The 17,188-nt window shown below is 44.8% G+C and overlaps 1 protein-coding gene across 1 annotated transcript in view; it reads right to left on the minus strand.

The window, feature by feature from the left end:
- Positions 1-4,890: 4,890 nt before the first annotated feature.
- The window catches only part of FAT3 (FAT atypical cadherin 3), a 93,798-nt gene continuing 81,500 nt past the window's right edge, over positions 4,891-17,188 (minus strand). The window contains exons 16-19 of the mRNA XM_042959599.1: positions 14,108-14,221; positions 11,749-11,808; positions 11,127-11,162; positions 4,891-10,495 (exon numbers count right to left, since the gene is read on the minus strand). Coding sequence (XP_042815533.1) covers positions 9,873-10,495; positions 11,127-11,162; positions 11,749-11,808; positions 14,108-14,221 — 833 coding nt within the window. The 3' untranslated portion in view covers positions 4,891-9,872. The remainder of the gene's footprint in view (positions 10,496-11,126; positions 11,163-11,748; positions 11,809-14,107; positions 14,222-17,188) is intronic.

Here is a 17,188-nt window from a genome sequence, read left to right on the forward strand (position 1 = left end):
TGGGTCTGGGACTCCGTATTCTAACACGCTGGGGAGATCTCTGGTGAGATCACTGGTGAGAACGGTGCTGCTGGTCTGTGGACCACAATTTGAGGAGCAAGGCGGTAGACCCTAACAGCCTCCAGAGGGACACATTATGGTTCCTCTGAATGTGCTTTCTTTGCTTTCAACTGATGCAAGCTTCTTTGCTTTCAACTGATGCAAGCTCATATGGAGAGTCACCTTTTAAGGATTCCTTTGAGCTTTTCTATAGCACAGAGATTAGACATTTTCAAAGCTAAAAGTTGTGGAATAATGATGGTTCAGACATGGCCTGATGTTATAAGGACATCAGCATTCAGTCTCTATAGAAACTGCTTATGTTTTCCTTGGTAAAAGGAAATGTCCTAACGTAGGGTCTGAGAGCTGGACGGTTAGTGTCTCAGAAAGAATGAGTTCTTGGTGCTCTTAGCCGGTAGTCCAGCCCTCCTCTGTGAGCCCTGTCCACAGGTAGCACAAGTGACAGTACCTATAGAAGTGGAGACTTCCAGGGTTGGTTCTCATGGTGGTGGTAAGTTGCCTAGCAGTCTCCAACCTAGGATCTCCTGAGAATCTAGGGAGTAGCAGCGTGGCTTCTGGAATGCTGAGCCAGCTCCACAGACTTGTTTGACAGAGAGAGTTCTATAGTTTTCTGCACACTATGTGTAACTATTGATAGGATTATTATTTGGTGAAACTACTTTGGAGGCAATTAAAAATAGGAGAAATGCTCAGACTTAAAAATGGACATACTCTTTGACTTCAAACTTCTGCTTCCAGAGGAGAACCTGGGTGGCTTGGTCTGTTAAACATCAGACTCTTGGTCTCAGCTCACGTCATGATCTCACAGTTAGTGAGTTCAAGCCCTGCATCAGACTCTGTGCTGACAGTGTGAAGCCTCCTTGGGATTCTCTCTCTCTCTCTCTCTCTCTCTCTGCCCCTCCCCTGCTCGCTCTCTCTGTCTCTCTCTCTCAAAAAATAAACTTAAAAAAATTATAAATAATTATTCTGCTCCCAGACATCTATCCTTCAGAAACACTAACACATGTGTACACTGGCATAAGGATGTATATGGGAGCATTATCTGTAATACCTGAACAGTAAAATAGTCCATCAATAAGGGCATGATTAAATAAATTATGGAATGAACATCGTATGGGAACAATGTAGCCATTAAGAAAATACAGCACTAGCCTGTGAAGATGTCTAAGACAGATCGTAAAGCAAACACAGCAAGTTTCAGGGCAATCGGATCCCATTGTATAACTCCCTCCCATCTACATATATGTTTTTGTACATATACAGAGAGTCTTCATCATCTGAACCCTTTACTGTTAGGCTGGGCAGCGAGAGAAAGTATTCACACTAAGAAAGTATTCACCAAGGAACTGAAAACCTGTAAAAATATTCTCTAGCGCAACGTCTCTTCCTGCCTAGCCCTGGAGTCCATATCTGTGCTGTTCTGGCTCTAGCTGATTGTGGGTTCCCGAAACGTCGTGCCAATTCTGTGCAAGGTACTGAGGGCACTAAATGACAGGTGCCTTTGGCAAACAGGGCAGGATTTCCTGAAGCCGGAGAAAGTGACAGGGGAGAGGTGTTGGAATCTTATAGAATTCCAAGGGCCAAAGAAGGGCAGCTAGATCATAAAATGTAAAAAAGCGATCATCAAGGAGCATCACAAAAGAGCACTCAATCGGGAATGATTTGAATATAAAGTGTTAAAAAATGCCCCCTATATATTTAAAGAAATGGTATTTTGAAGGTAGAAGAGATGTAGGATTGTCAGTTGCAAAGTGAAAGGGACCTTCCATGCTTTGTTTGGGATGCCTTTGGATTGTGTCTGTCTTTTCGTGAGAAAGTAGTCATGTATTACATAGGGTAGTATTTTAAAAAATTCCCAAAAGTGTATTTATAAAAATTCCCCTTTAAAAAAGCATGTCGATGTGTATCTAGATCGAAAATGGCCTGAAAGAATATACTCTGATAAAATACAAGTGATTATTTTTGGGGACATCTAGAGGGGCTCTTCATGCCCTTCTTTCCCTGTCTTCATTTTCTTGTTTATGTAATGAACTTGCACTGGTTTGGAGCAAGAGGAAGGAAGGAAGGAAAGAGGGAAGGAATGAAGGAAGGAAGGGCAGTGCAAACAATGAAAGAAACACTAAAAATTTGTTCTAAAATTTTCTATTTTTAAGCCACTTGTTCCTGCTTGGTTTGTTAGGCTGTTTTAGTTTTTATGCCAGTTTGTTCCAAGTTATCATTTATTGTTTGATATTTAGGCTGTTCCAAATCTTCTTTATTAAAAACAGTATGAAACAGGCATAATTGGATAAAAATTAATTAGAATTTAACAAGCAAAAAGATGAAGACAAGGGGTGCCTGGATGGCTTAGTCAGTAGAACATGTGACTCTTGATTTTAGGGTCATGAGTTCGAGCCCCATGTGGGCATGTGGAGCTTACTTAAAAAAAAAAAAAAAAAGAATGGAGACATAAATGGAAGAATTTTGAGAAATGGGCCAAATGCTTTAAGATGAAGATCTAGGTTGGAAAACTGCCCTGCTGTGGACCCAAACTAGCAGTTATCCAAAGCTAGTGATTGGTGAAGATAACTCTTGCTCAAATCACAGAGGAGTGTCCATGTGGTAGAAATTTCACAGGGAGTCTGCAGGGACTGGCAGGTCTGATGCTATGGTCTGAAAGGCCTTCTTACGAGGTTGGCCCTTGGCTGGTGTCTGGGATTGGAACTTTTGGCGGGGCCCCCACTATTTCAGTGTGATTCCTTCTCGGAGTCTGGAATTTTGGCAAATCCCAGCAGAGGCTGCAGGTGACATCAACCTCCAATAAAACTTCGGCAGACTGTCTAATGAGCTCCCCTGGTTGGCAATATTTCATAGATGTGAGCACAACTATATGCTGAGTCCTGAGTCCTGGGGATCATCACAACTGGGAGTGGTCTTAGGGACTCCTGACCCAGCCACAGAAAAAGAACCAGCAGAGAACGAAGACAGAAATGAAAAGTCTTTCTTTTCCCGTTTCCCCAACAGACCAGTGCTATTTCTTAACAGACAGGTCTGGATTGCTCTGTCCTGTTTGAGGCATGGATGGAGATGTAAACATATTCTCCATGTGCTAAGGGCAGCCACATGAAAGGCAAGGAGGTGAATATTTTCCTGTTGCTCAAGTCATGATCATATCACTGTGCTGTTGGGTTGAAAGGCAGGAGACTTGGAGTATTTTCAACGCTTGTCTGTCTTGAAATCCTTCTCACTGCAGTTGCTAAATTCAGCAGAATGAGGGAGGATTTATGAGGTCAAGGGGATTCAGCTGGGAACATCATCGATTAAATTCTCAAGCAAGAACATAATAGCGAAGGCCAGTATTGTACTGGGAACCTGGGAAACAAAGAGAGTGAAGACAGGACTCTGCTCTCAAGAAGCTTATGGTCTAGTCCGGGAGCGGGAGGTAAAAACTGGGACTGGCTCATACTGGCTTGTGAGAGCCACTATTGGTTAGCCTCCCGGGAATTTGTAAGCCTGTTCACATTGCCTTAGTAGTTTCAAATCAGCCATGATTGGAGCATTTGTAACGAGGAAGTGGCCAGTGCACCAAACTGCCGCACCCCTTCTTTTACCCAGTTAGTGGTTCAGTATTTCCTGGGCACCACTGTGGGGTGCACGAAGAACCAGAGGATCTCAGTACACCTAACTCTGCCAGCACAGTAAGGATTTCCAGTAAGGAGACACTGGATGCCTAGCTGGGACCCACCCTGCAGAGTGGCTCCAGGATTCTGGTAGGGGCGGGGTGGGCACTTTGCTGCAGGTGTAGGCAGGACCCACTCTAGCATCTAGCGAGAGCCCCTGGGGCTGGGGAAGGGGCCTTTTTGCTGCTGGGGTTCAGCCAGGGCCTTCTGCCAGGAGGCCCCAGCCCTGCCCCACCAACGCAAGGCAGAGAGTGCCCTTCCCCTTCTGGAGTCCTTCCTGCTCACAAGCTAACTTCTTGTAATGTCACTTCCTCTTCAAAGTATCAATTTGTAGGGGCACCTGGGCAGCTTAGTCCGTTAAGCATCCGACTTGATTTTGGCTCAGGTCATGATCTCACGTTTGAGATTGAGCCCCCCATGACAGACTCAGCACTGGGTCTGGGCGTGGAGCCTCATTAAGATTCGTTCTTCCTCTCTCTCTTTCTCTCTCTCTGTGCCTCCCCCTGCCCATGCACTCTTGTCCCCCCAGTCTCTCGCTCTAAAAAACAAAACAAAACAAAACAGAAACAAAAACTCATTGCCCAGTCCCCCAACTTCTGTATATATTTTGATGTTTACTCTGTATGGAAAATTTTCAAGAGCTTTTTGGAGGAAAACTCAAGTACTAATTGTGCTCCAAAGTTTTTGACTTTTTTGTTTAGGGAGACAAGTACTGAAGAAGCTGTCTAGAAGGTGTGGGGAGGTGTTTAGGAGGTATTTCTGCAGAGGTGGGGCTCAACGGCCCTTGTTTTCCAAGCCTCCAGGGCTGTGTTCTTTCTCACCAGGGAAAATCCCTACAGGGTATGTGTCCAGTAAGTCGCTACAGAGGATCCCAACACATGTGCCCCAGAACCAGTGGAAGTCTCTCTGGAGATAAGAAGTGTCTGAAGAAAACACCATCCCCTGCAAAATATGACTAGTTTCCACATGAGTAATTAACTGGAGGCGAATAAAAGGAAGCACTTAAAAAGGGTCAACACAATTGCTAGTTTCATTTTTTTGTTTTTTTACTTGAAAACGTGTTTTAACCATCAAATTTTGGCAATTACAAACCTGTACACTGTTGGGTTGTTTTTTTGTGGTTTTTGTTTTTGGCCGTCTTTTTGTTGTTGCTGATGTTTGTTTTGCTTTCTTTCTTTCTTCTTCTTCTTTTTTTTTTTAATTTTTTTTTTAGAAAAAGAACACAAGACTGAATACTGCCAACAGCAATATATGCAGAAACAATCCATTTCCATAAGGGACAAGATTCACTTGAAGTGCTAGCTTCCCCCTTTGCATAAGGTTTGGTATGTGATGTGTGTGCAAGTTCAGGGGAGTGCGCGTGCGTGTATGTAAAGAAATGACATACTTCATCTGAATTTGAAATGACGTAAAAATCAGGTATTTAGTAACTGGGCAAAACACACTTGTTTTAAAAAATGTCAATTACAAACATCTTCTTGGAAACAGAGAAAGTTAAATGAAAACAGTAGAACCAAAGAAAGGTTACAGTACATTTTGAAATGATTAAAAAACATCATTTGCAAATGTAAAATCCTGTGTGTGTGTGTGTGTGTGTGTGTGTGTGTGGTTATCTCAAAAGTGGCAGACCAACAGCATGGGTGACTTAGAATTATATTCGACCCCCCGAAATTAAAGCATCCTGATAGGCATCAAATACAGTATCTACAAAAGCCTGGAAAATTGAAACCATTATATACAATTTTATAAACATTTGAAACACCAAAACATACATCTTTTACAAACCAGCCTGTTTGTAACAGGTAAATTTACAAGACAATCTCTCTGATACAGTGCTTAAAAAGAACTGCTTCCATTTCCTGAACATGTTTGTCACCTCCCCAAATGCAGTAGTATGGGCTCAGAGTTGTTACGTAGTAGCAATTCAGGTATTTGTTTGCCGGAAGGGTGCTGCGGTCCATACCAATGGGTCCCAACACGCTTCGAATGACTGTACGATTCTCCAGTGCATCTCCAACACTGGAAGAGACTAATTATGGCCTTTGTGTATTATTACATACTTGTAATTATTGCTTTTCATTATTACATAAGGAAAGAAAATCTTACTCTTTTCCTACCTCTTAGCCAGCTGGCTAAATAGTAACTGATGCCAAATCCACAAATGGTGACTCTAAACCCTAGAATTACGCAGCCAGAAGCTTAAAGCCATTGTGGATTTCCACCAGAATAATGTGCAGTTGAAGGTCGCGGGACAAAAACCAGCATAAACACGTAACCGCCTTCTCACAGACCACACAAAATGAGGACTCTGGAGTAGGGCCTCTTCGAACCTCCATTTCTCATGGTGTGAAACTAGAAACACAAAACATAAAAGCCTAACCACGTTAGCAGTATCCGTGCACTGGGAGGGCAGAAGTGGGGAAAAAACAGACAATTACCTGGACAGCCCCTGCAAAACGAATGCTACATCTTCCTGAATTCGTTCCCAGGGAGGTGAGTTCTGCATCTTGTGCGATTCACTGTGGTGATCTCTTTTCTCAAGTCCCCTGACTTTGATTACGTAGACACGGCATTAGTAGGGGCAGTGGGTGGGGTGGGGGTGGGAAGAAGTAGGAGTTGGCCAGTGGTATAGATCTTTTACTAGCTTTGTCCCAGTCTGCGCTGGTGACTCCCAAGGGCGGCTCCAGACACGTTCCAGGAATGCATCATAAATTCCCTTTCCAGGCCTTCAAACTGATTGTCTGACAGGGTAAACCTCAAATGCATAGACTTGACCTGCTCTTACTGCTACTACTGGGTCTTCGACAATGGCATTTCACGAATGGGCAGGACGTGAGTAAACGGAAAGCTGGCACGGTATGGAACTCAGCAGCAAAATACTTGCAGAAGAAAGCAAATGAACACGTACATTACTCATCTTTTACAGCCCCATCGCTTCTGCTACGACAATGCTATGACATTAGCTGCTTTCAACCTAACCAGAATGTGTGCAATACAGATAAAGTGCCTACAACAGGCTATGGAAAATGGCTTCTAGGAGGTAGCACATACATGTTAGAAAAAAGGGAAAGACATTTCCTGGCTTACATATTTTCCATGTGGTTCATCATGGTGGAAGGGGCAGGAACAAACATCAGGACTGGTAGGGGGGAAGAAAAAAGAAAAACAAAAATGCATCCAGTAGGTAACATTATAATCAAAGTTTCACTATAATTGATGCCTGGTCTGAGCTCCATTCTGTAATTATCATTCCAGCTTCACTTTAGAAAACATTCATTTGGTAAAAGCAGCATTTTGATAAATGTCCAAAGAAAAGTGTGAATTCTGTAACTGCATCCTTCCTAGGGGGGCTGCAAGCAAGCAGGAGATCCTAAGGCTTCCATGAACTCTCTTTTCTAGCGTATTCCAAAGCAGGATTGTGGGAGGTCAACAGAAGCAGGCAGATACCATATCCCAGGAAAGTTAGTGGTGAGCAGTGTTCTATAGAAAGCATCTTGGCAGAATGATGCGTTCTAGTCCCTGTTCAGCTACTTAACTTCCTGCGTGAGCTCGGTCAAGTCTCGTCGCCTCTCCAGCCATGTTTCCTCTTTTATAAAACAAGGGGGTTAGGCAAGGGGATTTTAAGGACCCTTCCAGCTCTTTGAATCAGCAGTCACCCCACCTAATTCCACATTGGCCTAACTACAAACCATTTTGTAACCTACAGGGAAATCCAGTTATCCCCAAAGGGAAAAGATGCCATGTGTTTAAAGGTAATGAATCACAACATAACACATGCTCGTCTGGTATACATTTAGCTGCAGAGAATCAGGGGAAGATATGCTGAAGAAAGAGGTATTTTATATAGGCCAGAGCAAAGAGTGGGCACAATTTTCTTGGGTGACTTCACGACTGCATTAAGATCTATTTACTCCTTCATTACCGTGTCAGTCAGGCATTCTCCCTGGAGGAGATGCTGGGTAAGCAGTAGTGAGCCGTCGGCATTAATGTCGCTGTAATGTTTCCTGGGGGCAAGAAATGAATTGTTGGTTTTACTTTGATGGTTTTTATGTCATTGCGTTATTAACAGTGTAGCGGTGATTCTATTCTAGACCATTAGTTCATCGTTTTCTCCGCGATTCTTGCAAATGTGCTTCTTCTATAAGAAAAATACCAAAGACTTTATTCTCCAAAGCAGCCTCAGTGAAATTCATTTATTTCAAGACCACAGTGTGGATAATGCCTCCACGAGTAGGACTGACCAAGAGACGGGAAGAGGAGAAAAGCCGAGGAATCTGTGAAGTGTCTCATGTACTCAGGAAGCTTGGGAATGGAAAGGAATTTTTTTTTTTTTTTTTTTTTTTTTTTAACAACGAACTTCAGCAACACTGACTCCTACTAAACACAACTGAAGCCACTAAAGATGTGTCTGAGTGGATGATACGCGGATTCAGGACAGTACAATTGACACACCAATGCCATATGTCACCAGAAACTGTGGACACAGAGATTTGCTCATGAAGCAGCTAGTGCAAATGTGCATTTATTTACCATGGCCACTGTGCATGTGGCCATAATCTGATTGAAGCGAAAGAGGAAAGTCCGTCAACTTGGTAACTTTAAGCTTCGAGTACTGGGTTATTCTATTTCTGGTGGAATGATTCTCCTGTCAATTTTGGAAACTCATATGGCTCAAGCCCACGTGTCAGAAGAGAGGAGAACCCCAGGGTGTGATCAAGCATTACACATTTTTCAAATAAGAGTTTAGTTCTGGAAAACGATAACAAAATATTATTCTTTAAAAAGCACAGTTTTGTTTTAAGTTAATATAAATGGCGGTACCAAAATAAAGTTAACTGAACCGGAGCAAAATATGGCATTTTGTGTTTCTCTGACACTGGAGAGATCGGAGAAAGTGAAAGACCTGCCTTGCTGGCAGGGTGTTCAACACGATCTGTATCCTAAACTCTTCGCGTCCGCTTTCCTCAAGAGCAGCCTTATTGAGTGCAAGCACATATTTGTACATAGGCCCAGACACACGCACTATTATAATTTGTACACAAGAGCTAATCTACTTTCTCCTTTTCCAAACGTAATTGCATTTATAGTGAGGATGCTACCAATTTAGGATAACACTTAGATTTTTGTCTGCATTAGCAAGAATTGTGATTATCCAGCTGAAAACTTTGGAAGGATGTTTCCCTTTTTCCTCCTGAATTTGAATTCTGCTTAAACCTCTGAATACCTCTCATTCTAGAGAACAATGCGCTAAAGTACACCTTTTGTTTGTGTTTTGTCTTTTGTTTTTTCTTTTTCTTCCCTGATTCTCAGAACAAAGGCCAATGTCTGCAGCAATATTAAAATTGTAGCGAGAGCCAGGAATATTTCTGGAAAACACAAAACAGATAATCACATTCTTTCTAATGTGTGAACACTGTTAACCTTCTCCCCAACCCACAAAAGCGAGCCCACATATCCTCATATTTCCCTCCACTGATACCCTTCTCAAAGATCATAAAGCCCAACTATATTATATTGGATGCTTAACACAAACAAACAAAAATAACTAAGCATACAAACCATATTACCCAAACCTAATTTTATAGCTGAAAATTGGACAGCTTATTAAAGAAAAATAGAGTTGATTTTAAAGGCTTCAGCCCATTTTCTTGTCTGTTTTTTTATTTATTTAATATTTGTTTCTCTTTTCTTTTGCCTAAGAGACTAACTTTTCTGACCATCATAACTACTGTTTTAACCCCCCACCCCCCATTGGCTCAAAATTACATGCAACAATGCCTCTTTCTGCTTGCCAGTCGTTAATACTGCCGGCTCTGCCGTAACCCTTTCCAGGTCCCAAATACTGCACAAAGCCATACAAGATAGGCTGTATAACCCAATGGGTGGAGTTGATTCGCCCTGTAGAAACTTGGTGCCCGGTCTTGGCTGTGAACACAGGTACCTACTGCAAGGCTCTCCATCACCCCCAAGAAACAATCAGAGCCTTTCTTTCTGCCTAGCTGGAGTGGAGCTTGCCCGTGGCAGCAAGACTTGTGAAGAAGTTCCCAGCGGCAAACAATGTGTTTCTTTCCGGCTGCAGGCCGTGGAGACCCGAGCCCGGCCAGCCTCCTTCCGCAGTTCAGCCACAGACAGGGCTACGGCGCCCGCGGCTGTCTACACCTGGGTCTGGTGCTGAGTCTCCATAAAAGGAATGTGCAGGCTGGCGAGGCTGAGCTCGCCCACGCTCTCATAGTCACTCATGGCTGCTTCGGAATCGTCGAAGCCGCAGCTGGCCGACACATCCGAGGACGAGGTGCCTCTGGAATTGTGCAAGGATAGAGACACGCTGTCTGCTGGGCCGGCCGTCTCTGCGCCCTGGTTCATGCTCACGGCAAAAGTACTGAATTCACAGGCGGCAGGCGGGCCCACCAAATCCGTGTCGTTGGGGAATGGGTGGGGAGGGAGATACTGGCTGGGGTGGAACTGAGGCCGTCTCCTGCAGTCCGGGCTCAGGGTGCTGGCCAGTGAGATGGGCTGGGAAGGGGGCAGGGCCTCGTACTGGTCTGGGAAATCCTCTGGCAGGGGAGGGGGCAGCTGGTCCTGATTCAGGAACTCCTCTTCATGGGGGGGTGGGTACTCGCTGTCGATGTCATAGCCGCCCAGGTAGTAATCGCTCTCCAACTCCCGAGTGCTGCCCTGGTGTGCAGACCCTCCCTCCTGGTTCTCATAGTTGGGCACTTCCTCTATGTCCGACAGGCGGGCCCCGGGCATCCAGTCAGAGGTGTCCCAGTGGTAGGCTGTGGGACAAAAGCGGTGACAGTTAATTTCCTCCAGTCTGGAGCCAGGGCAGGGCTCGGAAAGGAGCAGAGGGGGGACCTGACATGCAATTGACATCCAAGAGACCCTGAGATGCCGGGGGTCAAGTGCATGCTCCTTACAAGGGTTCTATGAGGGACCAGCCATGCTCTGGCCCTGGGGCAATGAGGGGATGGTGACTATAAGAGATGGTGTCTGGTTTTGCAAGACCTCACACTCAGCCATGCCAGAAGGGACGGCCAGCCAGGGCATGCTGAGGAAACATAGTTCCAGCACCCCCTCCCTCTGTTCCCTCTTCCTTTCCACACGCTAAATGCAGAGCGAGGCTGGCAGCATGCTCCCAGAGAGAGGGGTACATGGGCCATACTGTGGTCCACAGAAGGCAGGGAGATGCATTGCACATCGATGAACCGCACGCGCAGTGGGGAGGCTGGGGGTGGGATGCTGGAGGGGCTTTCACCTCCCGATGCCAAGCATACAAGACACCTGGAACATGCAAAATTCAGATCAAAGAAACACAGGAAAGACGGAGGCAAAGGGACACAGTAAGAACAAACTCGGCAATTCAAAAGGCATTAAGTAAATGTGATGCTGGGGTCATGGCAGAGTCACCTCGGTTGTAGTTTTGTCCTTGATCCATGACAGACACTGTTTAAATACAAAGTAAGAGGTAAACCTGGTAATCCAAGCCATGTGAAGAGGGTAAAACAGAACATCTTAGATGACTTAAAAAAAAAAAAACAAAAAAACATGCTCCTGTTTCTCCTCATTGTTATTTAGGAAACAAAAAGATAAATCCCATCTATACCTGGCCCCAATTGTATTAAGTCACTGATAAAAGTTACCTGATTGAAACCAATCCCCCTAGGATTATAGCTTTGAATGATACCTTAAGTATTTCCAGCTCATAATAGGTGCTCACTGGATACATGTTTAATATAAGAAGGAATTTAGTAGCAATCTGGATTCCAGATGATTGGGTGCTCTTCTCTTAGAAGGGATTTTATTTAAAAAAAAAAAAAAAAAAAAGACTACCCCAACTATTTAAAAACTTATGAACTAGATTTTTTTTCCTTCAAAATTGTAAAATTCACTCCAATCTCTAAAGAAACATCCGGTGTCCCCTCAGTTACCAGCTGATTAAAATCACCCCTAGATCCAAGTAACAAGGAAGCCCTATTTCCAAAAGGATAACTCTACACAAAGAAATGCCATTGAAGAAAAAAGTAAATACCTTCATTCTCTATAGTGTCAACTACATTGTTGACAAGCTGAATGACAGTCACAATGGATGCTTGTGGCCAGGAAAAGAAGATGGGGGGAAGGGAAGGACAGTTTCAGGTTAGTCACGTATTTCAGATACAAGTGAACTTCTCTTCACAACAATGGCAACAACAAAGACGTGGCATGCAAACACCCAAAGGCTCCCCAGTCTGTCCATTAGGCAGTGCTCCAGCGGACACTTTTATCTGGGAGTCCTGGGGCTACTTGGAACAGAAGGGAAATAGCAGCAAATCCGGGGCTAGTCCTTTGAAAGGCATGATCGGCAGGGATTGCTGGATCATAAATTCACACCCCATGGCCCGGCGAAATCAATCTAGGAAGGCAGTGGCTCGTCAAGCTCATGGTAATTTCTCATTAATAACTCCCCAAGGCTCTCCAGGGAAGACCTCTCTATTCCCACGGATAATTATTTGTTGGTTAGCCATGCTGCTCCAAAGCAAATGCCAGTGACGGAGGACAACCTTTGCAGGACTGAAGGCTTCACACTATACATGATGCCACTGATAGCCTAGAACAACCCAGAGCCCAGCTTCTACCAGTGAAGCATGAACAGAAGTCAGTATCTGGCCTCCGAAATAGTTAGAATCTGGGAAGGGGAATTCTGTGATCTGCACGGGTTGATTTAGCACCTGACAGCAGCAGCTCGTGGAGAGGTGATCCTGCTTAAAATTAACTTGTTGACAATTCCTAACGCCACACCCTTTAGTCCGGACCAACCCAGAATGTTAGCAGGAAGGCCCAATGTGTGAGCTTAAGGGCACACGTAGCAGAGCCCGTGAGCATAGTCAACCAGGTATCATGCTGGAGCTCTGCCTGGAGTTTGGAAACTGTATGTTCTTGGGTGCTTCCCTCTAAAATGCAAACCAGGGGCCCCTGGGTTTGGTTAAGCGTCTGATTTTGGCTCAGGTCATTACCTCACGGTTCATGTGCCAACAGATCAGAGCCTGGAGACTGCTTTGGATTCTGTGTCTCCCTCTCTCTCTCTGCCCCTCCCCAACTCATGCTCTGTCCCTTTCTCAAAAATAAATAAACATTTAAAAAATGCACACCAGCAATAACTTATCTTCTGGTTGGGATGAGGGAAAGAGTAAGCATAAAGGCAAACAGATCTGGAGGCGTGCCCTTGACTTTCTGAAGATGGTCAGAAGAGATCCACTGTTCTATGGTTTGTTATCCCAGCAGTCACATACATTAGGCTTCTGGACCTCTAAGGAGTGCCGGGTATTAGAGTGGAAGACATTTGGGGATGAGGGTGATGGAAGTAGACTATTTCATTTCTAAGATTGCTTCTATAGCCTTGGAGCTCACCTGTTCCTATATTTACCTGCGTGGGAGGGCGGGTAAACACTATGTTGTTTTCATCTTGTACTTCTGGGTACAAAATACCCAGCATAGGGTGCAGCACATAAGAAAAACTCAGCATGGGTTTATGGGTTGTATGATTACATTAATTAATAAATATTAAATTTTTGCCAATTGCTTATTTATGGGAAAATGAAGTGAGGTGTAGACTACGGTAATGCTAACTGTCTCTGAGGACGACCATTTGAAATTGTTCTTGATTCACCGCTATATAGTGAGCTCTCACTGCTTTTTGACCATTTCTGCTTCATCTCCTGGCCCGGAGAGGCCAAGCCATCCTCCAAAGCTGGTTCCTCATCTCAGAAAACCCAGTGGTACCCTCTCTGTGAATGTAAGTTCACAACAGGTAGTGGTAGCAGCTCTGGAGTGTCAGTGAGGTCCAGGCACCACATGGAATTTCGTGCAACATATTGGGTGTATTGGGTGTATGTGCATTTTTCTAAGGAGCTGGTCCATAGTCACAGTATTCACAGATACTCCGAAGACCCATGACCCTAGATGATTATCAGGAGAATTCAAGTGAAATAGGATGCCACTTCCATGGAATGAGGGTGTGTGGGAAGGAGGTCTTACTCCTAAACTAATTTCTCATGATGGGGAGTTTGGATATACAGTGAAGAGTGAAGAGATCACCAGTAGTAAAATTTAAAAAAAAAAAAAAGTCACACTTTTCTAGAGAGTGTCATCTGGGATAAGGTGGCTCCATTATGAAAAATAAAAGTCAGAGGATGCATTATCAGAGGTCAGGGAATTTTGTCACCCTCTGATATGGACCCCTGGCCTGCCCACAGCTGTAGCTCAATAGGTCCTCCCTCAGCAATGACCTCTAACAGCGGGGTCAACCAAAACGCTGATGAACGCACTCACGAGTCCATGATCGGGTCACCACTGACCGCCCACACAGAAGGCAGAACCCACCTAGGGGAACACATCTACAGACTGCTTACCATTGTCGTCGCCAGAATCTGACTGGAAGGAGCTGAGAGACTGAACTTCAGAGTTGCTGCCTTTATTACTGCCTGCAAAGCAGGTCACTTCTCCCGGATCATCAACCCCTTTGTCTTTGCGGACAGCCGGAGAGAAAGCAGAAATGACACTGGTTACCTTGTGCGTATTTCTGGCCTTCCCACCCCCAGAGTTCACTTCTCAGAGCTCTTTCATTTGCTTCGAGAAAATAATTTAGCTCCACAATAGAAAACTGATTGTGCCACTGGGGGCAAAGGTCTGTCAATCAAGTGATTTACATTATGGATTCGGAACCCTTAACCCGTGGTAAATGAGCTTGCAAAGAGCTGACAGCTGAAAGTGGCTGTTCCCTCCTCAAAGTGAGGCGACTAAGTGAAGAGTTGAAGGCAGGATGAAGTGGCTGTGTTGCTCTTTGCCATTCAGAGTTAATTTAAATCATTTACATGAACCGACGTGGTGTCAACACCAGGTTAAATGAGATTACTTATAAAATAGGGGTATAAATATTTTATAGGCAAGAATGCCATTCCATTCATCCAAACTTCCATCTCTGGGGAGCAAGTGGCTTTCTCAGCTTCGCCTCCTAGAGGGCAGCGTCACATCGGTTTTGGGAATGACGGCGGTTCTGCACTGTGTGTGGTAGAGGGGCAGCCAGCAGTGTGGACGTGCTCTTATCTACACACTTCCTCCTTTTGGCTATGCAAAGACAGCCTGAACAACACACACACACACACACACACACACACACACACACACACACTACAGGGCTATTTTCTTATTTGATGGACTAAAGGAAGCAATAAAAACAACCCATATTTTGAAGTTGTCAAGTAAAAAATGAATTAGTAGCCTAGAGATTGTCTTGCTGGCTAACCCTGCCTTGCTTAACAAAGAAGGGAATCTACTCAATAAAAACACAACAATACTTCGGGGGGAAATGTGAGTTTTGGCCTGAGGTAGATTCTGTAAATAAAGCTGTCATGTTATGAAGCGAGTGGAGGAAAAATGGTCACCAGGAAAACCTTCAAATCATCGCGTAACACGATGGGAAGAAGAGACGGTGACTTGTGATTGAGGGAGCAGTTGTCCCTCTTTGTGAGTGCAGAAATCACTGTTTCTTCCACAAAAGGTGATGTCAGTATCGGGCACTGGGGCTCCACACCTGCTGTCAGATGCTGAAGCCACAGCAGAACGATGAGGTGGATAAACAGCTGATGTGAGTGGAGAGAGACGCCTGAGAGAATCTGCCCCCCAACAGCCACACCGCAAAAACATATGAAGGTGTGCCTCAGAAAAGCACAGAGTGAGGCCCTTCAGCTTAACCCTGGACCGTAGGAAGGAAACAACAAATGATCCACCCTGGTGAAGGCCGTGTATGCAACTTCTTTCTCCACTTCCTTTATTCAACCTCCTCTTTCTTCATTGTTAAATTAAAAAAGAGCCTTTCTAATAGCTGGTGGATTGGTGAGGTTTTCTTAAAGACTAACTCTACAGATCATTTGACAGGGAATGACTAAAATCCAAGGGCAGTGACTGACAATACAGGAGGGTCTCACAGAGAGGCAGAATCAGCAGATAGTGTGGTTGGGGCAGCCCTAAAAAGAACAGAAGCCCCCTCCTCAATCATCAGGAGTCTCTCTCCCTCTTTCCTGCTAAAGCTCCCAGGAGCGGTGTTGGTAAGAGCACAGACTGTGTGTCCGGATGCGCCAGGTCCTAGTCCTCACCCCTCTTTTTACTAGCTCCTTGTCCTCAAGCTGCTCATTTCACCCCTCCACTCCTCCCCTTGGGTGCCCATGTGGGCATGTGTGAGGCTTTAAGGAGACCCAATATACATCGATGGTGGCGTGGGCTGCCTCTGTCTTCTCAACAAATCTCTTCGTCCTTAACGTCTGCATTCTGGATTCTGTCCTGATGACTTGCTGAAATATCTTTTGATGTCTAAGAATCTTCCAGGTGTCAGGTACAATATATTGTGTTTTCAAGGCTGTGTCTTTCCTGATGGTTTCACAGTACTCAACCCTGCTAACCTTATTGGTGGTCTTGGCTTCCACACAGCTGCCCTGTCGTCTTCCTCTGCTCTGTTTTCTGTCCCTTCTTGGCCTCTCGCTTCTGTCACCTTCCACACGTAGGCATCTCCAAATTCTTTTGGAGGCCCATTTTGACCATCCTTTCTTTGTTCTTGTTCCCTCAGCGAGTTCACCCCTCCTAGAGATTCAACCACCCTGCATGCAGATGATGTCCAAACTTTCATCTCTAGACTCACCTTTCTCCTGAACAACACAGCCAGACACCTGTCAGGTAACCCTCATGTGCCCTTTATACTCATCAAGCTGCTTCCTGCTTCTGGAAGGCCCTCTCCAATAGTTTCCTACCCAAATCTTACTTATGCTTGAAGACACAGCAGGAATTCCCCCTTTCTCTACAAAGATGCCCTTACCTCTGGGGCTGCATATGCTCTCCAGCTCCATTTGAAAGCAGCCTCCCCTGTACCCTCTACCCCAACATGCATCATAGTACTAAAACCCCAGCCTTTGGAAATTCCTACTCCCAGGGCATCTCTGCTGCTGAAATATACGGCCATTTGGCCTGATGAAAAGTCATAGGTTACAACAGAGCTTGCGTTAGCTTCATCCTGACAGGTGTTAGGGCAGGGGAAACAATCACCATCGCTCAATTAGATGTTCACAGAAGCTAGCTAACTGACTCTGTTTTCTTTCCTCTTTGGTCCTTCTTAGTCTGGTCTCCATGGATCAGCCAGAGCCATCTTTTAAAAATGTAAGTTCGATCATGTCACTCACCTGCTTAAAGACCTGCACTGATGTTGCCATTAAAATGCATTCACTTTCCCTTGTTGCTCACCAATCCCCAACTACCTTGATCTCCTCTCTGTTCTTCAACATGTCAAGGTCTTTCCCACCACAGGGGCTTTGCACCTGTGGCTCTTTCCTTTGGCTACAATACTGCTGCATGAGTCCTAAAGGAGAGGGAAATACCACTATCTGGAGTGGACTTTTCCTGCCTTGCGGTTCACCCTCTTATTTCATGGACCGTGCATTCCAGCC

This window comes from Panthera tigris, chromosome D1, assembly GCF_018350195.1.
Source record: "Panthera tigris isolate Pti1 chromosome D1, P.tigris_Pti1_mat1.1, whole genome shotgun sequence".
Lineage (NCBI taxonomy): Eukaryota > Metazoa > Chordata > Mammalia > Carnivora > Felidae > Panthera > Panthera tigris.